Source organism: Netta rufina, assembly GCF_964035555.1.
Source record: "Netta rufina genome assembly, chromosome: 8".
In the NCBI taxonomy this organism is placed as follows: domain Eukaryota; kingdom Metazoa; phylum Chordata; class Aves; order Anseriformes; family Anatidae; genus Netta; species Netta rufina.
In genome coordinates, this window is record NC_140131.1 from 29,863,454 (window position 1) to 29,888,046 (window position 24,593).

A 24,593-nucleotide genomic window follows, 5' to 3' on the forward strand; every position below is an offset into this window, starting at 1 on the left:
AAGGGATGGAGAGGGGCAGGGGGTAAATAACTAAATAAATAAACAACTAAACCCAAGGCTTTACTTTACATCCAGCAGTGTCAAAAGGACATCCTTAAGCAGTTACTCCTGCTGTCCTGCTTCCATATAGGAGGAACCTTCACTGATTAGCTATGATTTGTAATGAACTTGCCATAGTGAACACATCTTTATTCACCTAAATCCTTCTAACATTCTGTATTTTTAGTATCCTCAATGATGAATAAATCCTAACACTAACTTCACTTATAAAATACAGAACACAAAATATAGCATATTTGTTTAACTGAGTAGATCCTAAGTTTGTATTTCACTGGGCATTGCTTCATCCCTTATGAGTTATTGCCAGAAGCATTTATAAAAGTGTTTCACAACTATCAGAACTCTTTTTTTTTTTTTTTTTTTTTTTAACCTTTCAAAAGAGTGCAACTAATATATAGTAGTCAGCTAAAGGATCTGCATTTTAATGTGCCTTTTCATGCAGGCATATCATTGTATGGAAGGAGCTACACAAATATGCTGCTCACAAACATACCGTACAAAATCTTTTAGGAAACCTGCTGTAGTCATCTGTTTTTCCAATTTATAAACAATTTGCAACATCTATGTTGCCAGGTAATTGCAAATGTCTTCCCTATTAACATGTAATGTATAACCATCTTAGCGCTAAGTCCTGTTCAGATCCCAAAGGACACTCGTAGTAAGGGATTTAGCCACCATTATTTGGTTTAAATGAGACCTGAGTGAGAACTGCTGAGTGCAGTGCCCCACTCTTTCAGAGCGAGACGCACAAATCCACAGTGCAGCTGTGGCAGCTCTGCAGAGAGGGCGTTTTTAATGGCGTGAGGTCTGGCAGTGAAATGTGCGGTACTGTACCCGACTCAGCACAGAGGTAAGGCTGATGCTGTGGAGAACTTTGTTACTGGCAGCTCAAACGAGGGAGAAAGCTGCGATTTGTTTCACCAGCAGGCCTGCCGAGGAGTACGTGGTTAACCGTGTTATGGTTGTGTCTGGCCATTTGTATGTGTTCCATGGCCCTCCTGAGTGACGTACTGATTTTCAGAAGTATGTATGATTACTCCAGTCCATTTTGGCTGGGCTGAGCTTATCTTACTCCCTGTCATTTATTGTTGTGCTTACACTGTTAATGCCATGTCAGCTGCCTGTGTATTGATTACACCAGCTTTGGCAGCATTTTCACTGATTTCTGGATATATGCCCACTTGAGAGCTGTTTAGATTTTAAAAGGCAGTACTCAGAGAAATCTTCTCATTCTAGGCCCTGATAAACTCTGTTTATCAGGAGCACTTGCAGAGAAGGTGTTGCCAGACAAGGTATTTAAGAATCAGTTGCTTTTTCTTACAAATTAAGGAGCTTCTTCAGAACTTACAGAAGATGGGGTTTGAAGAATTCAGACCTCCAAATAGGAGCTGGAAGAAATATTTAGAAAATACCTGCTACATGGTACCATCTAGGTTATTGGACAAATTAAGAGATTGTTTACATCTTTGTTGTTCATAAATACGTATTAAAGGATCCGTCCCTGGCAGTTATCCAGAGAGGAGGAAGACCCTGCTGGAGGCAGGGAAGTCATGGCGAATCTTGTTCTGTCCTGTCAAGAGGAATTTTATCAAGGAGCTCCCTTGCTAAATGGGCTGGCATGGAGATTTCATTCCATCTCAGGCTTGCTGTCTTGCAGCTCTGAGAACACCCCCAGTTTCTAGGTAAAGGCGGATAGCACGGGGTGATAAAAGTCTTCAGAAACAAAAGAAATTAGTCACTCTTACAATCTGTTTTCCAAACTTGCACGTCTCCAACATCCATTTCTATTTCTCTCTGTTTCTCATGAATAAGATTCACTTGGCTGAGACAAAGGCTTGTCGGGCAAAAGGAGGCATGGTGGCACAAAGAGTGTCACAGGAGAAAGTGATGTTTGTATGTTTGACATGGAAATATCTTCCAATCAGTTAATGTAAAGCATCTGGTGTTTTTCTGTATTTTAATAAACCCTTATAACAACATTGCAATCCCTTAAAGCCATTTCTCATGTTCTTGTTACAGTAGGTATATGGCAAACATTTTCTGGTTTAAAAAGCTGAAAACAAGTTTCAAAAATTTAATCTCAGTGTTAGGAAAAGGATCACAGCAGCAGCTATAGTATTTTGTATTTAAGCTAGTTTTTGTAAAGACTCGTGACATGCTCCCTGTGAGCTAAATATTGACAAGCATGCTCTGGCAAGCAAGATCAAGCTTGGTGAGTTAACACAGCTCGAGTCTCTGCATTGACACTGTAACCCAAGTCTGAAAACTATTATCCTACTCCATTTATTTTGGCTTTATAGGTGCCTTTATAGGTGCTGTCCACTTAAATTAGGGATCTCCACTGTATTTTTAATACTGTAACAGTGAATTCATATTTGATTTAGGACTACAGTACATGCAAGATTTCTCGTACGTCTGTGTTTGATGACGTCTTCAGTAACATATTGTGAATAGAATCACAAAAGACAGCATAAAACCTTCATGACTTCAAACCTCCGAAACAGAAATAAACACTGAATGAAAAATAATTTAAAAATCACATTTATCTCTTACGCTGTGCAACAGACCATGTCCTAAAACTGTGAGTCTGTGAAAGCTGTTGATCAAAAGTGAAGCTTGGACATGTATTCATTATGGGATATAATTTAGGAGATTAATTTTTATTTGTATTATGTAACTAGAAAGAAAAATCCACTTCTTTTCTAATTGTAAGTGCAGTGTGTTTATAATGCTTCTAGTTTACTTTTTGAATTTCTGAATAAAGAACTTAAGCCTATTTGGGCTTCTAGTAAATTTGGCACATGGACTAAATTGATTACCAGATGCATTGTGCAACATATGGCATTGTACAGTCTTTGTGTGCTTCATAGTATTTTCTTAAATTACCAGCATTTGTTTTGATTCCAAAAATGCACTTGTCTATGCTTTTTAGTGCTTTGGACTTAAATGCTGGCTTTTCAGTGCTGAGCAGATGTGTTAGAATTTCATGTGGAACATTTATGCTTTTGTGAGTTGTATTCTTTGAGCACTCCACACACGGTATTATTGCAGTGATAGCTCACGCAAGTGGGATCACTTAGTTTTCATACGTACATTGATTGTTTAAAATAACCTTCAGAATTCCTAGTAATTCTGTCACCCAGAAGAACAAGGAAGCAAGCCAGTTTTGCCCAAAGATATTGCTCCCAGAGTGAATGAATTTTCAGGTACATTTTATTTTAGATTAAAGAAAAAGAGGAAGGAAGGAGAACATAATTCTTTTATGGATGACAGCACTAGTCAACAACAGCCCTGTATGCTTCTGTGAGCAGACTTATTCCTGTGCTTGAGGTTGTGTTTTGAGTGTGCATAAAAATTCACGCATGAAAATGCACAGAATAAGGTGCTGAGGACCAGGACATCAGTGTATAATTTGCTTCTAAAAGCAGCCTGCTTTAGTTGATTTAGAGAGGTTATCTGTAAAATAAGATCCCCCAAATTACCAACAGTTTTAGCGAAAAGGGCAATATGATGACCCGGGACAAGGGATTTGTAACCAGGAGGACTGCCAGCTGCCTAATATTTGCAGGTGAAATTTTTCACTCCTCACACACACATTTCCTCTCCAGGACTTCTCTTGCATTTTTGTCTTTTGAGATAAAAATGTTATACCTTTGTATAGCATTTGGATATTCTCTCCAAAAAGGCACTGCATACGTGCAAAATATTGCTGGTATATTTTTAGTAGTACCAATGTGTGTTCTAGGAGTATTTAAAATCAACAAACACACGTGGGCCCCTGGCTTTGTGTTAATTGGCCTTTACTTTGATCACTGAAGACCAGTGAATGCAGTTTAGAGTTTTGTTGCTATCGTTTTTCTTCAGTGGAAGCCAAGGGGATGAGTAAGTACATAAATTAAGTCCCTTACTCACCCTCTGAGCTGCCCTCATTGGATAACAATTAAAATGATCTGACGGAGCAACGCACTGAATTCCCTTGCATCCCCTTATGTTGCTCTGAATACATAAAATAAATGAGTGTTTAAGCCTATTAATGCTGTTATTTTTTTATTAACGCAGAAGGCAGAGTTAAGATACAGGTGTGTAATTTCATCTTGAAACCAGCACTGAGCTGTGTGGCTGATATAAAGGTAGGACTGATATAAACATGTTTTAATTACTAACCCTGGATAATATATCCAAAGCTAGTAAAGGCCTCCACAAATAAGGTTTGCACTTCCTTTATGTCACGGGTAGTTTACACAGCACAGGCATGCTATTATTTCACTTTCCATTAAGATGTTAGCTCTTCAGCTCACTGTACACTCAGCTAGAGAAGTGGCATGAAACCTCCTGTAACTGTGAAGGTTATTAAAAGGAAGAAACAGAAGAAAAGCCCTGTCTTTACAACTGTCATCCCTGCACAGCCAAGGTCTCAGCTAAAGCCAAGGTATCGACTCGCTGTGGGGGTGGAGGGTCCTTTTCTTTTACAGATAACTAAGTATTGTCATGCAAATTTCATTACAGAAATACAGGTGGATAAGGAACTAAATATTTAGAAACTTATGTACCTAGTTATAAAACTGTAATTATGAGAAAGTGTTCTTGTGTAACGAGCACTTCACATCTGTCATACAGTGTTTTAATGTCTACAGTAGTTATTAGCTGAATATTTCCATTATTACTGTTCTGTGAGCAACTGCCATTCTTGAAACTGATTGATGTTTAGGAATAAAGCACTGTTATTACATGTTGCCAACTTCTGAGGACCAATCTTATAACATACGGTGCCTTCAAAGGAGTGATGATACCTCCTTTTTCTGGAACTAATCACATCTGAAGAAAGTGAAAGAATGAAAACATTTTTTTCCTCGAGAACTTTCATTGCATTGTATTCTGCTGCAGAATGATTATAGTGTTTTATCTGCCAAAGGTGACATTGGACAAAGAAAACTTTGTAGGAAGAGAGATGTTTGAATATCGGCAACTAGCGCTGTGGAGTGGCTTGGCTTGAGGCAGTAACTTTATTTGTGTGTTGATGAAACTGTGGTCTCGGTCTTTCATTCACTGGGTGCAAAACAGTCTTCTGACAGGGTGTCCTGGTTGAAGTCTTCACTAACGTTTTGTTAGTTCAGTTTGTAGGTTTGTGCTCTGTCCAGACCAGCACACAGATCTGCAATTTCAGGGAAGAAAATAGAAAAAAAATGAGAACCCCCCGTGAAGTGTTTATCTTCTTAAGGCCACACTGTCTTGCTAGAGCCTAATCATGCTTTGTGTGTTTTTCAAAGGGAGGAAAGCTGTAAAGAGACATTGCAGGCAAGTTAGCTGTAAATACTGCTTGGAGGGGACTGGTAGTTCATGGAGTCTTTGTGCATGTTGCTTAATTATTTAAATTTCTTCACCCTCATCCTGCCTCTGTCCCTTACTGAAACTGATCTATAAAGGAAGAATGCCCTCCGGCTCCAGCAGGAGCTACCAGGGAATATTATTTTCTAGTGCTTTCCTCACTAAATAAGGTAGAGAAAGAAAGTCATGCTAGTTTAACACTGCCATACAATGTAATGTCCAAGCTCAGCTTGTAGGAGCAGTTTCACATGTTGATCTAATCTAAACACATTAACACATAGCTCCCAATGACCATATTTGTGCTGTAGAGACAACTAAAATTTGGAAAGCTCCTGTTCCTAAGATTCTGCAGGTACTGTATTAAAATAAATAAGGCAAGTCTTGGGACCTGAAGAATCCTCCCAAGAAACTATTTTCAGCAGGATAAGGAGGGAACACAGCTGTTCTGTCCTAACTCATAATTTGATCACCAAATTACAGTTGCTCCTGCAAAAATCATGTCCCTTTCATCCTTCAGCATGAACAGCTCCACATTTTGTTCTTGTTCACCTGAATCCTTGTCTGCCCGGATAACTTTGAGTCAAACTCCAAAATTGCAAAGTGAAATTGTCAAAAGTCCCCATACACTTCTTCCTTTCCAAACGCTGCCCTGATAGCAGCAGCTTGCTTTCCAACCCTCTCAACAAACTCTGATATGGCTTTTTCTTTCCAAATCATGATGTAGCCCACCAGCTAACAGACACATGCAGATCCCCATGAACAGTCAAGGTAGGTAGTTTCCATTTATTGCTGGGAGAAAAAAAGTGTCAGCTAACTTCCTACTCATCCTATGGCAAGCAGATGAGTAAGGCTGTGTGCTTCAACTACCTTAGCTATAGCTATCAGATCTCCTACTCTTGGTTGTGTGAGTCTTGAGAAACGGGAAGTGTTGAAATAAATGGCTATGATACACACAGTGTTGAAATAAACATTTATTTTAACACATTGTATGTGATGAGCCATTTATTTTAACACTTTTCACTTGAAGTGTTGAAATAACAGGTTTTATCAGGGGACGTGTCATCCACTGTTTTATGTATATGTGAATATGGAAATATATCTACTGAGTATGCGTGTATATATATACTCACACAGATTATATAGATATGTAATAATAAAATGGCAGATGTGTGTGTAGACACACTATTACACAGGGAAATGCAGTGCTTTCAGCTGAACTGAAGTCATTTGTTTCACAAAAATTTTATGTTCATGCTATCTTACGAGTTTTTTCGTATTTTAATATATAAATAGATACAAATAGATACATACATAAGATTGTGTATTACTAGAGGGTACCAACTGGATAAAATAGATAAACCTCAAAATGGGATAAGTCTGGTAATGAGTTATGTAAAGGCAAAAGGAAATACTTCATGTAAGCTTTCTGGTTACCTGCGTTCTTTAATTTGCCGTTCTTTCTTAAGCTCTGCTTCCCTTGCTGCAATGGACTTCCCAGACCAATGAGTATTAAACAGGATAAGATATACTTCAGGTTTTGTAAATAACCTGCAAAGTTGCTGTGCTGCATTTTCAGTAAAGCTTTTATTTTTAAAAACACTGTGGAAGCCTCAGCGCCCTGCTCAGCAGTCAGTAGCCACTCTGCCAGTGTGTCCTTACTCAGATGTACTAAATTGCCTTCGTATGGTCAGAATTATGTATGCACTACAGTACCCACACAGACACTTGGACACACGCACGTCCTGCTTTCTGGCGCCAGGGTCATGTTGACCGTGGTAGTTGTTGTTGTTAAGGAGGTTAAAGCCAGCTCAAACAAAGGTAGCACTGCCTCTGAGGCTGACAGGGGCAATGCTGCCTTTGAACAGGTCTGTAAGCTTCTGGGTAAATAGCCACAAACCCTTCTACTGGACTTGGAGTTAAACACATCTGCCTCTGCACTGGAATAAGAGGGCAGCAAGACTTCGGGTGCTGAAGTGAAACACTCGCATCTTTCAGGGGAGAGCATTACCCAGCAGAATTTGTCAGGAACTTTTCTGTGCCCCTGCAATGGTTGCAACATTTTAGTCTGGTAACTGTGGACAGTATTTCTTAGATGGCCTATCACACTTTTATGCTGGTCTAATGCATGTGTCCTTTTCCTCGTGCTATGCTGGGAGCATACCTCATTAGCACTGCTTTTATCGTTGTCATTACTATACCAACCTGGAAAACATGAATAAAGAGCAGCTGATAAGTTGCAACAGAAAACATTTTGCTGGGCTTCATGCAGATCACCAAAAGTATTGATTTTAGTGGATCTGCAGCTTGCAGTGAAAGAATGGCTTTGTTAGAAAATGTTTAACCGGCTCTTGCAGCAATCACAGAACAATTTCTATCTGTCCTCTTGATTTTTCCTACTGAAGTTCGATACGGTTGAAAATTCCCTCGGGTCTTCCTGAATAAATAATATCTACAGATAAGAAAAATTTACTTTTTTCCTCTCGCTTTCTCTGATTCTAACCTTTTTAATTGAGAGAAGTCTCCAATGACTGCTAAACATTTATTGTGTGAGAACTCTGGTGATTTTATGAACTTTCAGCTGAAAGAGCATAAATAATTGGGAGAAATTCAAAAATGGTAAAAATAAATTCTAAAAAGGATACTGTTTTTCCTCTATGCTTATAAAAGTTCCGTCATTTTTTTGCATTTAGGGGCAATTTTTGTTAAAGGAAACATGATGCAAAACTATTACTGCCTTTTTTCCAGGTACACATTGGACTCAAACCCACGAGTATTCCAAATAGAATTGAATAAGAAGTAAACTTTGAAATAAAAAAAAAAAGGCGGGGGGGGGGGGGGGGGCGGGGAAGATGAGGAATGATTGTCAGAGAAAATATTAACACACCATCACTTTGTCAGGGCATAAATGTCATACATAGTCGTGATATGCTAACAAAAATGAGTAGAATGCAGTCAGTCGATGCAGTTTCTTGAGTCTGAGTTGAGAGTAAGATAGAAATTGTTTTAAATCTGCAGTCATTAACTTTATTCTAAAGTCACCCTTCAGAAATTATCAAAGCAATGGCTACCTAATGTTTCATTTTATTGAAGATGTGGCTAACTGTTGTAGAGATGTGCCATAAAATGAATAGTCTCTCAAATGCTCTGTTTGGTAAATGAGTGCATATTTTAAAGTTTTGGTTGGAAATAGCCAGAGCCTAAGTAAATAGTGCATCATTATTGCTGATTTTGGCAAGTGGCTATTAATGTTTAAGTAGTGATGGACTGAACAGGCTGTGAAATGGATCAGGAGCAGTGAAAGGAGTCTTCTCCAGGTCCTGAGCTGAGTCAGAAATACTGTGCTGTGCACCAGTAAAGCTGTGGCGAGGTCCATCGTGAACTTGCTGTTGGGGCACACCCTGTATTTTTTAGTGCACTGAATGTTGTATGTCCCATTTGGGGACCTCAATGTGGATCGTTTTTCTCTCTAAACATGTCTGTTGGTTGGATTTTCTTCTGCATACAAATGCATTCACTGGCCATTTTGAAGGATGTGTTGCTACACTGTTTCATTAAACTGCCGCGTTATCGGGTAATTGTTTAAACATAATGCCACAGCACTATCAAAAGGAAAGGTGAACTAATGGCATTTGCAAATGTCAGGGATTATCTTAACACTTTTATTATAGTTTATAAAAAGTAGGTTCAGGGCATTCCATGACAATTATTTCCACAGAAATTGGTTATTTAAATAAATTGCTAATTATCTGGATATGACAGTATTGAAAACCCTGCTAATGAGTTATTTGATAAGTGTAGCTTATGGTGGCCACCTACAGGTGGGAGAGAGAAAGAACATATAGAATAATTGCAATCAGAAGAAATGCAATGCAAATGAATTGTTTATAACTTGTATGTTTCCCTGGACTGTTTACAAATGCACGTTATATATATATGTATATATGTACTTTGATGACTAGTATGAGGCAGCCAACACATTATGCAGGAAATGTCTTTAAAAAGAACTATGTTTTCTGTGTTTGTTTCCTAATACTCAAACTTTCTTATCTAGTTACTTTCCGCAGGATTGGATTGATCATCTGCAATGCCTGAACTTTCCCAGATCAATTCTCTCATGTAAAGCTTTTTCGCCCAAGTCTGGTGTTTGATGTTCACTTGGCTTCTGTTGTCATTAGCTTTATTAATTTTAACAGTTAGGGAGATAACAATGTCAGCTTTCTTCAGATAATGTAGTCAAAGAGAGAAGGAGGATGATGAGTTGCTTCTTTTTTATATAGATATTTTTTTTGGCAGCATAGAGTTTAAAAGTAATTTATTAATCATAACGTTTTTTAGTATCATCTTATTTTTCTTTGTAATATTTAGGCTTTGTGGTTTAAATCTGATATTGAATTTATAAAGAACAACTGAAGTGTAATATAACATAATGCAAATAAAAATAAATTTTGCTTTGCAATGCACAGAATGGAGAGAATTATGACCCAAATTCATTTTTATTCCATTTAGTAACCATAGTTACAAAAATTTGCTTTGATGTCATCTACTAACCAAAGGTGTGCTTTTTGTGTAAATCTGCCCGTCTTGTATATATAGAGTTTGATAAAGGCCATTCAGCCCCTTTCAGGATTCAGGCTCAGCGTTATCAGTCTGCAGTCTGAATTGATTCAGTTCTGCTGGTTGTGGATCATCTTTACCTAGACCATTTAGAGCTGCTTCAGGTATATTAAAGATTTTAAACTACTTGTACACAACACTGCAAGTGAGAATGTAGCCCAGTACTGAAGATTACTAAGAATTATTTTATTTTTCCTCTCCCCCGCCCCCATATGTGGATCGTTGGGATCAAGAAATTCTGAACTGATTTTGCTCAGAACTTCCAAAGCTACAGAGTTGCCTGAAGTTAACTCCAGAGTTCTCGTTGAAGAGGGCCTTACATTTGGCTCTCAAGCCTCAGTCTGGTGAACGTTTTTGGTGCTTGGCAGAAATGGGTCCTACAGGGACTCCAAGTACTTACAAAGTTGTAATAAAAAATATGCCTTCTGGCATTGGTAAAGGGCTTTTACTTCCAAAGGAAAATTAAATGATGAAACAAATAAGCAGGAAAAACATCTCTTATCGGTTTGTCATCTGTCTGTTGTCCTCAGGGCAAAGACAACTCAGCCTACCTGTACTAAACAGGGTGAAGTGTTTGAAGGACCTGTGTTCTGCTTCTCCTTCATGATGTATTCTGCCTGTTGGATTTACTCTACTGCTGTCCTTCATAGTCACCAAAAAAAAAATCTGACTTTTATTAAAAGCAAACAAATACAAACAAAGGAACAAAAACAGAAAACTAATGCACTTTGGTTTACAGCAAGAAAAAATATCAGGGATTTTTGTGTCACATAGCTATTTCATTGCTTTAATCTTCATGTAATTGTCTTTGTTCCGTAATGAGAGATTTGAAAGAGTAGTTTTCAACATACGGTAGCATATCATCTCCACCACATATTTTTCTCTCTTTCATTTTCAGATCTCATTCCCCTGCTTGAGGTCTAGATAAATGCACTTTGTTTATTAAATCTCGTTATTTTACAGCAGGGTAAATGACAGCCATATCTAGTATCTGGTAGCAGCTGTACCACTACTATCAAGAGAGTACCCTATCAACAGTTTCCCCAGCTATGGGTGCTTAACTAGTGAAATTACAGGTACCAACATGTCAAAGTATGTGGTAGATGCTTGTTTTTTAGCACATGAGAACTCTTTCAAATACATGCTGGATTTGGATCTCAGCTTCTTAAATACCACTGGTTTTATCAGACAACATTCTGCAAAGTCCCACTACTACTTACAGCTCCTTTACAATTTGGCATTAAATCTCCTTTATTTCAGCCTTTTAAAAACTCCTTCTCCACAAATCGCTGTAATGAAATTTATTACCTTCCTGTGGTACTCACATGAAAATGCAGGAAAATAGAGACACTAGGTCAAACTCATTGCCCATTTTGTTTGTTTGTTTCATGATAGTTTGGCTTCACTACAGTGTGTGGTTTTATTTATTTATTTATTTATTTATTCTTTCTTTAATCTGGAAGGTTTTCTCAACATTTCGCTAGGCAATGGGATCCACTATCACAAGTAAATGACAATGTACTCCAGGCCAGCACTTTTTATTACAGAAGGGAAGGGTTCTGAACAGTTGACTGAGAAATGTCCAGGAGAATGGCTGCACGTTCTGATATGCTTTCTGTGTTCTGTTGTCTCAAATGCTAAAGAAAAAAATGCTGGGATGAATGGTGACACCTCGGTCAACTCTTTGATTGTCATTAGAGCCATTTATTTACTCTCATCAGAAGCACTCCTGAAATGTTTTTAAATTCATTTGGTTGAATTATAGATGAATGGAACACTTTCACGATTGTACCGATTTATAACTAATTTCCTAATCACCAAATGTAAGTAATAACTCATGCTATGGATATCAAGTGCAGCTAGTACTAAAAAGCATGTGTTCCATAATAAATTCTAAGCCTTACTGCCATCTCTGCTAGGCTTCATCAAATCATATGCTTGATTTCTTTAGGCTGACTGAAGGCCTTTCTGATTACCTATTGTGCTGAAACCTTAAATAAACTGTCATTTGTTCCTTTTTCTTCACTGACCATTGTACAGAGACCTTCATTAAAGTGAGAAGGTGGCTAATTTAATCAGACTGAAAAAAGGAACAATTATAATCTAGAAATATTTTTTATGTGGAACTTTTCTACAGGGTATCATTAAGGTCAAGGGTCTATAAGACTTACTGATTGAATGCAAACTCTCAGAGTTACATTGGGGTTAAAAGAATATAAACCTTCATGCCTTAAGGCAGATGACAGTTTTTAACTCGTGCAGATTGGGAAGAAATTTCCCTGTAGACACACAATTTCAGAGTTACCAACTTCTGTGTTCTTTCACCTTTCTGAAAAATAACTACCTCATCACAGTGAGATTCTGGAGTAGCTGTGTCAGTGCCTGAAAGCAATATAAAAAGTCTGATGCTTACCTGTAGCCTCAATTTCAAACACTGAATATTTGAAGAATTTTCCAAACTAGTGATTTTTGTTATTTTCAATGGTTTTGGTTGTTTAGTGTATGTCTTAGTATGTATGGTCTCTGAAAGACTTCATAAATAAATCTGAGTAAACACCTGGGTTCCATTTTTTGTTGTTGTTTCAGGTCTTTCTCTAAGGCTGGGCCATCAATTCTGTTGTAATATTTGCTCTTTGGATACTAGCAGCCAACCTCTTTCAGAGAATCATTCTATTCCTTTCAAACTCATTACAATCGATCCAGCTCAAATGATGGCAAATAGTCATTACTGTCTAGTGGAAAGTTTCTGTTCAGCTCCAGCTTCTTTTTGTGTGATCTCTTTTGTTATGTTACTAGATTATTTAAGGCATTTTTTTGTGAGATTGGTAATTTTTATGAACCAATGTCTAGTTACCCCCAAAATATACAGGGTTGGGCTGCCCATGCATGAAGATAGCAGTTTATATGCAGAAAACACCATACCCCTACGTAGCCTTTGTTAAATGAGCAAGAAGTATCTGTGTAAAACTTGTGAGCAGTCCTGGTCACTGACGTGGACATTGGAGAAGGTCTGATGTGTCCTGATAGCAGGCCAGCTCTTGAAGAAGGAAGACGTATTGTATTAAGTATATATTGAGAAGGTGTCTATCCTAAATGAGCAGAAGATACCATTGCTCAAGAAGATAATTTTGTGCTGAATGCATAGCAGGTGCCAGTAGAGACTGCTTAGCTGCACTTTTGAATGTCAATGTGTGTAATACTGATGAGCCCGGATGACCTGTGAATTCAGTGTTGTCTATCAGGGTTGCAGTGAAGGGCAGTGATATGTTGTAAAAGGCAATGTGAGCTGAAAGCAGAGTATTTTTAATGGTTAAGACAAACAAAATTTCAGTTTTCTGCATTGGAAAAGTACCTTGATAAACTGTCTCCTTTACAAAGTGACAGTGCAACTGTCCTATTTATTTGACCCAGCCATCTAGACTGCAGAGGTCTTAGTTGATGCAGAAGTAAGGCAGAGGCTGTTTCTAGAGGGCAGAGTCCTGAGCTGACACTAAGTCCTTTGTGGGCACCAGTAAAACTCTGCCTCAGAGGAAGAGCTGATGGGAACGGTGGAGGGAGGATTGATGCTGGGCTCAGTGAGACAGAGCTGCTTGAAAAAAAAAAAAAAACAACTTATCTTTGCTAAAGACTTTCTTAGATTAAAAATTCAGCTAGCAGGCGTCTGTGCTCGCAAAGGGTAGAGGAAGGATGTCAACACAGATCAGTTGGGTTGAAGAAGGAGGTTTTATCTGAAGGAAACAAGAGTGTTGGTCAGGCATCCAAGCAGAGTTGTGCTGGTGCAGTAACTACTGTTTGCTCTCTTCCCATGCTCCTGAATTGTTACTTTTTCCACTTTCTTAGTTTATTGCATTGGTTTTCTTTCTTTCTTATCCTCTGCTTGTTTGCCCTTGTAGGAGGTTAACTTTTTAGAGGTTATAACAGTAGCCATGGAAGATGTTCAGAAGTGTTTCATATCATAGTATTTCCCCAAGTTCCCTAACACCTTACTTTTCCATTTCCTTGTGTAGGTTGGCAGCCAGCCAGTTCCTCTGGGAGTAATGTATCCCTCCCTTACACTACAGTATTGTTTTCCAACGATAACATAAAATTATCCTAAAAGTTCTCTACATTAAATAGAAATTATAAGAATAAGGAAATTGTCCAGAGAAATCCCAACTAGACTAAAAATAAATAGTTGAATGTGTCAGCTGTCTACATCATCCATCAATTAATGAGAGACATTTATATGAGTGTTTTAAATAGTTGCTTACCATCAGTAGGCTGCAGCCAAAGCAGATGCGTTGCAGACAACATATTGAGACTTTAACCATAACTCCTATACATGTACATGTAACAAGGAGTTGTCTGACTCAACCTCTGTATGCCATTTGAAAATGTAAGCTGCAGTTGTGGAGATTTAACCCTAAATGAATTACTTTACTCTTTTGAGCTTCTGACTGTCATATTAATAGTTATCAGGGGCTTTCTTAAAGGATTATCTGAAACTACAAACATCCAAAAGGGAAACATATTAAATAATATATGAAGTGTCAAGTGCAGTGAAATGGTGCTTTTAAACAATTTTTAGTCAGACACAAATAAATGGGATGCGCCTTCTTACTTGTGCAACATATGTGTTCAAAAAAATCAACCCAATTCTTTGTGTAAAATCATAGATCTCTTTGTCTACAGTGTTTAATGAAATATTGCTTTCTGTCTCAGACATTGCTAGGTTTTATTTGAGCATCAGCTAAAATTTTCAAGCCACCTTTGCAATGTTATCCAAATATTTTTGCTTTTTTTTCATCCAAATTTATAATTTTTTACAAGCATTAATACCACTTAAAACCCAGTTCATGTCCTTTTATAATTAATATAACCTCTGCATTTCAGAATTAATTGTTATTTCTTGATTTTTCTGTCATGAAGGATTATATCAGGGAATGCTCTCACATTACTAACAAAATGTTCTTGTTTTCTGTAGGAAATGCTATTAGGCCTATCGCCCTCCGTGCAGTGTCTGCTATAGCCCGTGCTCTTCCAGGATTTCCCATTTTAGCAACTGGAGGCATCGACTCTGCTGAAAGTGGGCTCCAGTTTCTGTACAGTGGAGCTTCTGTTTTACAGGTACCTTTTTTTTCTTTAAAACATGAGAATTCAAATAACTGTAATTAAAGGCATAATGTATGTTCCTTTCAAACATTAGCATAGTGGGTTTTTTATACCACTGAAAGCAATTTTCATGTTTTTAGACATGTTTCTCACTAAAATACATTCATTTTAGATGGAGTAGGAGGAGGAATTGCCAAAAGAAGACTTTGAGTGTCACAATACCAATCTGGGGAAAGGCTATCCATAAGTATATTACCGCTTTTTTCTATAATCTATGGGATTTAAACTTTAAACATGTCAGTAGCCTGTTAGTATGTACACCAGAATATTTGCTGGAAATCAGCACCTTACCATGTTCTAATAGGCATGCCAGGGCATCATTGTGGCATACACGTTAGACAAGTCGATAAGGAGTGCGTGGTAATTAACTTATATAGGTCCATTATAGGTTGTTATATTCTGGTAGATACTTGTCCCCTCAATGCGGAGTTCCCATCAAAGACAACAGCAGCTGAGGATCCTGTGGATATTGGCTTTGTGTCACTCTATGGGATGGCTGGAGTGGTTTCATTCCCACAGTTCACTTTGACATTAAAAATTAGTTTCAGTGTGACCATCTTTTCTGCACAGTGACTATTGATATTAGTCACTTGTCTGCTGTTACAAAAAACAATCATACGATAACTTTTTTTTATGCACAGTACATAAAAGTTATCATTTGAGGAGCTGAATTGGAAACCTACTGCTTTTTTATAGACTTGTTATGTTGTTTGACTTTATTAATAACAACTCCTATTTTTCTAGTTTGTATGGGAATGCTTCAAACTTCTTTTCTCATGAACAGACAAAAGATCTACCTTTCTTACACAGTGTTCTGAGAGCTTCTTCAATATAAGTACTAAGTAATGGAACAAATTACAAAGCAGTATTTTTCTACAAAAAGTAGGAATGGCAAGGGAATGTTTTTAGTGCTATGCATGCATTTCATTTGTTATTGCTAATAGAGCTGCAGTTTTGATAGCTTTGTCAGTTACAATGTTACATGATCGCAACTACACAAAGTGGAATGATTTTCTGTTCTACCTCTACTACATATGTTTCTAGATGGCTAAAAATGAAGTTTTAAAATGACATTTATGCATGTTTCCTTTATATAGACTTTCTAGCTGTTTACTTTCTATTATTTCTTTTCTTTTCTGCTGGTTTGCCCCAATGGCAATGGGAAATTTTGAAATATCTAATGCAGACATCCCAGTCAGTGCTCAAGAGAGAGAATTTTTGGCTTTACATGTTTTTAAATCATTATTTTCTGTTAAGTAATGATTAACTTCCCTGGACCTGGCTTCCAGAAATGACTTGGATCTATACTGGTCTTCTGCCCTTTCCAACAGATTTTTCCCAGAGATGGTAAAAAACCTCTTTTCTTGTCCTCAAGCTTCACCAGTTTAACTTTAATCAGTTCTAGAACTGCTTTTAAACTCCTCTGGATCAAACCCATCCTCAGTTTGAGTGGCCTATTTTTGTTTCACTGAAGCAGGGAAGACATTTAAGCTAATCTGAGATAAATGGATTCTAAAAGTGCTGTGTTATCTGAGGGTCTGAACTAGTTCAATTACATTTATTTAAAAATAAGCCTTTAGAAAACCTCATACAAGATTGTGAGTACAGGCCGTAAATACTTCCCTCATCTAAGGAAAGGCAAGTGGAAGGGAGAGGAAGACAGGTAATCCATATAGATATTCTTACAAGGGATACACTTGACCAGGACTAGACTGAAACATCTGTTTGCTGTTCAAGCAAGATACGTTGTGATGGACAGAAAAAGGCAACCTTATCTTCACAGGTTATCTATGGAACATAATTATGATTATGAGAATCAGTACAAGCCTTGTTGTCAGTCTGCGTGACAACAAGGTCATAGGAATAGCTGGCTAATATACTTTTCCCTGAATCCTAGTTTCTCTCTCACCTGTCCTTGGTACCAAATGCCTCAGTTGTTCTTTCTTCAGTAGTGAAAACTTCTGTTGCTTTGACAGGTCCCTGTTGCTTTCTCAGTACAAAACCGCAGAGCAAGTACAGAATCTGGACATAATATCAAATTAAGTGATGTACTGAATGATTCAGTGTATTAAGATTCACTATTTTGCTGGTCTCTGAGTTAAGTAGGAGCTCTGGGATTGTACTGGGAGAATTGCATGTGCATCCCATAGTTTTATCTGAAGTATATGCTTTGGATACTGTTGGAAGTGGTTGTGAATAAACTAACCCAGTGCTGTGCATTTTATGGTCTAACTTTATGTTTCCAAAACCATGTAAACACCTTATGAGAAACTAATCCAGAGGCAGAAAGCAAACAGCCAGGGCTTTGGCAGTGCAGGACTGCATTCTGCACTTGGCTATGCCGAATGAGAGTGGTCTTCTCTGCCAGGAGAAGATGATGATCATGAACAAGGAAAATACGAAGGCTTTGTGTGAGTTGATTTAATTGCCATGTGGCATATCTCTTCGAGAAGAGGTTTATGAATAATAAATGTACCTCCGTTAAAAGCAAGATCAGGTTTTCCTCTGCAGCTATTTTACCTGCAATCAGTTCTCCATTATTTTTTCCAATCGCTTTTATTTTTAAAATGTGGGGATTTATTTTCCATTTACAAAATCATCATACACAGGAATGCAAGTCAGGAGTCACTTGGTAAACCATATTTTTATTTTTCCTACAACCACTGCAAGTGGTATTAAGCAGGTATGTTAGTGAATGGTTCTGGGGAAGAATTTCATTATTCACTGTGTGTACTATTCCCTCCGCTAGAACACATTTTAGTGTTGTTACTGACAAAATGTTCATATGTAAGAAAGTTTTGCATCAGATGTTGAAAACACACTGGATCATTGTAGTTAGTTGTATCTGGCATTAAACTTTTATACAGCAAATGGCCTCATTCTTCCATGTTATGGACTTCAGAAACAGTTGGGAAAACAACAACGACAAAACTTGTTTTTAATTTTTCATTGAAAATGCTGAAACTTTTCAGTTTTTCTTTGGCTGATTCCCCGAGACTGTAGTTTTTTGTAACACACACAAATCCACCAATCCCTTTTCAGTGCAAGCATGAAATTCAGGAAAAAAAAAAAAGAAAAAAAAAAAAAAAGCTGTATCTATCCAGCACTTCTTTATCCAGTCCTGCACTTTTCTCAAATAGCCAATGCTCTAGAGATGTCTAGCCACAACTTGTTGATGTACAGTTCATTACTGTAGGCTTGCAGTGAGGCTGAAGTATGTTTTCTTTAAAGTGAGCTTCTTTTTTAAAGCCACAATTTATCAAAGTAAGATGTATATTGGATTTTTTGCATCTTTTGCATCATGTGTGTGCTTTAGCATGTCACATTGATGGTTTGTTAGATTTCTGCAAGGCTTTGAGGCAGACATACATTTTTCAAAGTCATCTCACTGTAGGAAATTAAAAATGGAGACGATTATAGAAAATTCCAGTGGAAAGAGAAAGTGCATTATGGAAAAAGCAATAAAAGCGTAAAAAATATTAAAGTAAAAATCACTTCACAGTAGCCTGTATGATTCAATTGTAGATCAATATTGTGTAGTTAATGCATTAGCAGTAGAGCATTAATTTGCAATTACCACAGGTGATCTGATCCTCTGTGTTCTGTCCATTGACATAAATGACCTTTTGTTGAAAGAGATTCTGTAGTCATTATTTCTAGCAGATATAACCAAAAAAAAAAAAAAAAAAAAAAGTAGAACAAAGGGGTACCTTCTGAAGTATACATTTTTCATGGTAAAGTCTTTTAACGTTATATTCTGGTATGGAACACTTTTGTTAATCTTGAATTTTAGTCATTAACTTGAAAAGAATATGGGCTTCTTTTCAAACAAATTTCTTTTCTTACAAAGTATGGAGGACACTCGTGCCCCCGCATGCTCCAGGCATGGCTGTCTGTAAGGCCCTCTACATAGCAAAAATTTAAAATCCACCCGCATAGTTCTGCTTTTGTGGGCCCACCTGCCTGGGGGCAGCCTGTAGCTCTACCCCAAGCCCTGTTTCTGGCTCCCTGTTGTGCTCAGAATCAGGACCAGGTGAAGGCACTGCTGCAGTGCAGTGAGGGTCGATGAATGGGCAGTGTAATGCTGCTGCTCCCATCAGGCCTGCAGGCTGTGAGGTGATGCCACAGCAGCTGTGCGCAGTGGTCTGGTCCTCACTGGTCCCAGGTCTCCCCTTAGCCTGGGAAGTGGGAAATCAAATTTATTGACCCTACCCCTGCCACTTTGCAGGCTCAAGGCACACTCACACCACAGCTCTGCCTTTTCCATTCACCCACCTACATCTCTCACTAGCACCGGCTGGGATTTAGCACCTTTTCTTATGGGCACTGCTTTTGTCCTCGCGCTGTCATCTCCAACTCATACACACCCACTGCACTTACACCATGACCCTCCTCAGATGGGGTTTAACCCAGCAAGCAGCTATGAGAGAAAAATGAGGAAATAGAGCAGGAATACCCTGGACCCTGAGGCAAGCTGCCATAACACTGAATCTGCCTGTGCCCTCCTCTCCTACCCCCTGCCAGCTCTGCATAGGACCCCAGGGATCTGACAAAGAACAAAATCCATTCTGGAAGCATGACAACTCATGATGGGAAAGCAATAAGGACATTTTTGGCTTCTGCAAGATAAAATCTCCCCCCCAACACAGAACACAGTTGTTTTATGAGAGTACTTGCGTTTTTTGTAACGTTTTCAAGGAGAATTCTTGTTGGTACCTCTTTGGAGCCAGAGTCTCAGGGGATTCAGGACAGTTAGATTATTATTTTTTCTTCGGCAGGCATTTTACTGAAGCATTTAGCCAGGGGATTTTTATAACAGCAGGATGGCCCTTTGTGTGTGAATAAACAAGGTTTTTCATCACAAAATAGTGGGACTTGAACTATGAGAGAGCATTGTTATTGTATTTGTGCAAATGCGAAACCCTGTGAGGAACCCTTCTACGCAGTATAAAATGCCCTGTGTGTCAGAAAATAAAAGCAAAGCTCTGAAAATATAATCACTGAAATGATAGGAAAAAATACCATTTCATAAACATTGTCATATCCTAATGTTAGATGCTACCATTTCCCCAAACCCAATCTCAAAAAAAAAAAAATCCAAAAAAAAAAATTTATTTTTAGTTTTCATCAAGGTCACTGATGCAATTTTTCTCTGTTTTTTAATGGCTACAGAACTGTGAAGTGGAGATCTGGTTCTCTGTGCACTTAATTGGTGTTCTTTCAAGCCCATCTCAGTGTCTGTTCAAGTCAGTGAAGACACTGATATTGAGATAAGTGAGGATGAGATGAGGCCAAAAAATTCTCATCGAGGAATTACTGTTTATGGCATTTAACAGTACGGAGAGTGAGAAACTAAGAGACTGACATCACAGGAGTGCTGGAGCAGGGCAGTGCTGGAGCAGGCCCAGTGCATTAGAATTCCAGGTTAAGTTTACGCTGATGACAATTAGAAACAACTTATTTCATCTTGCGGGGAATAACAGTGCCTTTGAGTGCAGAGGAAAGGCTCAGTAATCCCTTGCATCTAATCTCAGCTCTGTGCAAGTAGAATCAAGTCAGGTAGCTGGCTGCAAGCCGTAACCGAAGGGCGCAGTCCCTGTGGCTGAGCAAGGCTGGGCCTCTCCTGCCTTGACCCACAAGGAGCCCCCCTGCCAGCCCGAACACCCACATGATGGGGGAACAGAGGCTGGTGACTTTGCTTTGTATCAGTGGAGAGGTTCCTGTCAGAGCATGTTCTGCCAGCCATCGTGACTGAGAACAGGCACCCTCAGTAAGTTTGCAGATGACACCAAGTTAGGTGCGCATGTTGATCTGCTCGAGGGTAGGAAGGCTCTGCAGGAGGATCTGGATAGGCTGCACCGATGGGCTGAGGTCAACTGCATGAAGTTCAACAAGGCCAAGTGCCGGGTCCTGCATCTGGGGCGCAACAACCCCAAGCAGAGCTACAGACTGGATGAGTGGTTGGAAAGCTGCCTGGCAGAGAAGGGCCTGGGAGTGATGGTGGATAGTCGGCTGAATATGAGCCAGCAGTGTGCTCAGGTGGCCGAGAAGGCCAACGGCATCCTGGCTTGTATCAGAAGCAGTGTGGCCAGCAGGGCTAGGGAGGTGATCGTCCCCCTGTACTCAGCTCTGGTGAGGCCGCACCTCGAGTACTGTGTTCAGTTTTGGGCCCCTGGCTACAAGAAGGACATGGAGGTGCTTGAGCGGGTGCAGAGAAGGGCGACGAAGCTGGTGAGGGGCCTGGAGAACAAGTCCTACGAGGAGCGGCTGAGGGAGCTGGGCTTGTTCAGCCTGGAGAAGAGGAGGCTCAGGGGCGACCTTATCGCTCTCTACAGGTACCTTAAAGGAGGCTGTAGTGAGTTGGGGGTTGGTCTGTTCTCCCATGTGCCTGGTGACAGGATGAGGGGGAATGGGCTAAAGTTGCGCCAGGGGAGTTTTAGGTTAGATGTTAGGAAGAACTTCTTCACTGAAAGGGTTGTTAGGCATTGGAACGAGCTGCCCAGGGAAGTGGTTGAGTCACCATCCCTGGAAGTCTTCAAAAGACGTTTAGATGTAGAGCTTAGGGATATGGTTTAGTGGAGGACTTGTTAGCGTTAGGTCAGAGGTTGGACTCGATGATCTTGAGGTCTCTTCCAACCTAGAAATTCTGTGATTCCGTGATTCTGTGACTGAGAACAGGTAGGGTTTGGTACCAGCTAACAGCTTGAAGTTTCTGACACAGTCTGTGGCTCAGGGTAGAAGATCAAAACCTCTCTGTATAAAGCTGACCACGTTACAGAGAAGTCAAGATGTTGGAGCTAATTCTTCTCTCACCAATGAAATGGGCGAATGAAGAATAGATTGCTGGGTGTAGTGGTAGGCCACCAACATTGTACGAGCAAGACCAGATTCACAGAATGGCTCTTTACGTCTGCCAATAATTTTAAGGAAACAACAGTTAAGGCAAAAACACTTTTCAGATGTAAATCCTTTGATGCAGATAGAAATAGTCTCAGATATAAATAGTTTTAAAGAACGCCACAGCCTACATTCCCAAAGACACTCAATATGCATTTGCACGTCCTTCTGAGTATCATCAGTCACATTTGAGATTTGTGGTCATTTTCTTTGAAATTTGGCAGAAGTTAGAAAGTATATTCCTGTAACAGGTTTTGAGAAAATGAAGACAGGCAGAGAAGAGTGTGTACCTGCATTCCTTCACTGTAAGAGAGATAGCACTATGAGCTCACCTCTATTAGACCTCTGAGAATCCACATGGGACAGTGCTGCTAGGACTGTGTCAGCCACAGGAAAGGCTTTAATTGGCAGTCACACCTTATTAGACGTCAGAGAACCCAACCAGGAGACACAGACCTGCTGGAAGCCAGGTATCATTAGCTCTGCTGCTCACAGAGCCTCATGCTTAAAAAAGTCTTCAGTGGATGCAGCACTGAATGGAGTGGCCCTTCTCTGCAGAGCTGAAATTTACAGTACATGGAGAAACAAAAGAGGGAACAAAGTGCTGTTTGAACATGTCGAAATAAAATCAAAAGAAAAATGAACGTAAAAGAGAGGATTTGGACAGATACATATGTGATCCCTTCTAATAAACATTTCATTATTTTTTGCTTTTTTCTTAGCTCACTGCTAATTAGAGAAACTCAACCTGTTCTCAACTGTCTGTCTTCCTTTGCTAATAAAAAAAAATAAAGTCATTAGAGAACTGCCACACTTGCTGTGCTACACATACTTGGGATGGAAATTGCTAATCGCTGGTGAGAATTTTCTGTGAGAATTCCTTTCACTGAAAATCTGAATTGGTTGGACAAAAAAATCTAGAAAGTTTTTTGGTCATGGCTAGATAAAAATATCAGGTTTATAGTAGGTTTTCAGTATTTATTTTTACCTTTATTATTTGCCACTTTTAATGAAGAGTTGCAATATTCAAATCATCACATTGTAAAGTTATGAACTGAACTCTAAGCTAATACTACCTTTTATTTTGTGCAGTTTTGCAGTAGTTTTACTTTTTTTTGGAGCTGATAAGGGATTTATCTATTAGCTTTCCTTTCTTTCTGCTCGTTTCACCAGCTAATAAATGAGGTTTGCATAGATAGGATTGTTATTTCATAAATTTGTAAGAATGAATTCAAGCTCATTCCATAAAAATTGCTATTTGTCATTCTTAAAATGGATTCTCATGCAAAGTAGGTTTAATTATCACTGAATGGTAATAATTATTTAATAACAATTATTAAATTGTCTCAGTTGAGCATCAGCTCAAATGCTGGTCTATGGCAGTCACTCCTAACCTCTGCAGAGGATTTGCTCCCTAGTCTTATACCTGGGTGTCCCCGAGCCTCCTGTCCCCCCTTCTACCAGGTGTCTGCCCTGCAGCGCTGGGTCTGGGGGCTTGGTGTCTTTAGCGATTGAGGACATACGAAGAGTAATTGCTTTGGCAACACTGTCTCTCCTTCCTCACCCCAAGGATCCAGAGTACTGCCTCTCTTTCCAATCCAGCACTGTTGTTCCTATTTTTAATGTGGATACACACTACTAGTGTGGATTCATGCTACTGCTATCTTGTCTGAACAAGCAGAGAGCTGTCCTCCCTGTAGATAAAACCACATGATATGAATTGACAACAAGTGAGTTTTGTTTAGAAGTTTACAAAGTGAAAGAAACATGGAGATGACTCTTCAAAAGAGGCTCAGTTAAGATGTAAGAAATTGTGGGCAGGTTGTTTTATTCAGCTCAGGTTGCTTTCAGCCACAAAGCTAGCTTTGTTGTAGAGGAGTTACCCTTGTGTGCTGGTGTGGAAGTGACTGGAAGTAGAAACTGAAAATGTACCCAATTCCCTGTTGGACATTGAAAATGTAAATAGAAGGAAAGACAAGCACAGTGAAAAATGATTATTTTATTTTCTTGGTATTGCCATCTCCAATAATTACTTAGAGAATTTCCTGAATTTTGTTTTAAATTATACTTATTTTAACTGCAGAGGACCTGGTTTTCTTAAAAGGGGAAAATGCAAAATCTTAAGGATTGCAAAGCTCTGCCGTCAGAGACATTTTTCTCGGAAACATTATCAGCCATACAAAGAAAGTACGCATGCAAGAAGTTTCCCATTTTGTATCAAAGCAGCTCTGTTGATCTGTCAGTCTGAGGCTGTAGCTAGCAGCAAAAGGAAAAAAGGGCGAGGAGGCGGTGGAGCAGCCAGCTCTGGCAAGGCACAGTCCCAGAACCACCCTGGTGTATGTGAACTGCTGTGCAGCTCAGCTTGGGCTCAGTGCAATCGCAGTTTGACAAGACCAGGTGACCATTCCGCTGGTTTCCCTAGGAGTGGAGAAATCTTTTTTCTGCCCAGGCAGGAGGAAGCAATCTGGGAATGGGAGCCCGGATGCCTTTTGAAGTATTTTCCCTGCTACAACATAAGCCCCTTGACACAGCTTGATCTGTCTACA

General features: G+C 39.1%; 1 protein-coding gene across 1 annotated transcript in view; it reads left to right on the forward strand.

Moving 5' to 3' along the window:
* DPYD (dihydropyrimidine dehydrogenase) overlaps positions 1-24,593 on the forward strand; it is a 340,058-nt gene that overhangs the window by 262,412 nt on the left and 53,053 nt on the right. Inside the window, exon 19 of the mRNA XM_084290947.1 lies at positions 14,963-15,105. Within this exon, the coding sequence (XP_084147073.1) occupies positions 14,963-15,105 (143 nt within the window). The remainder of the gene's footprint in view (positions 1-14,962; positions 15,106-24,593) is intronic.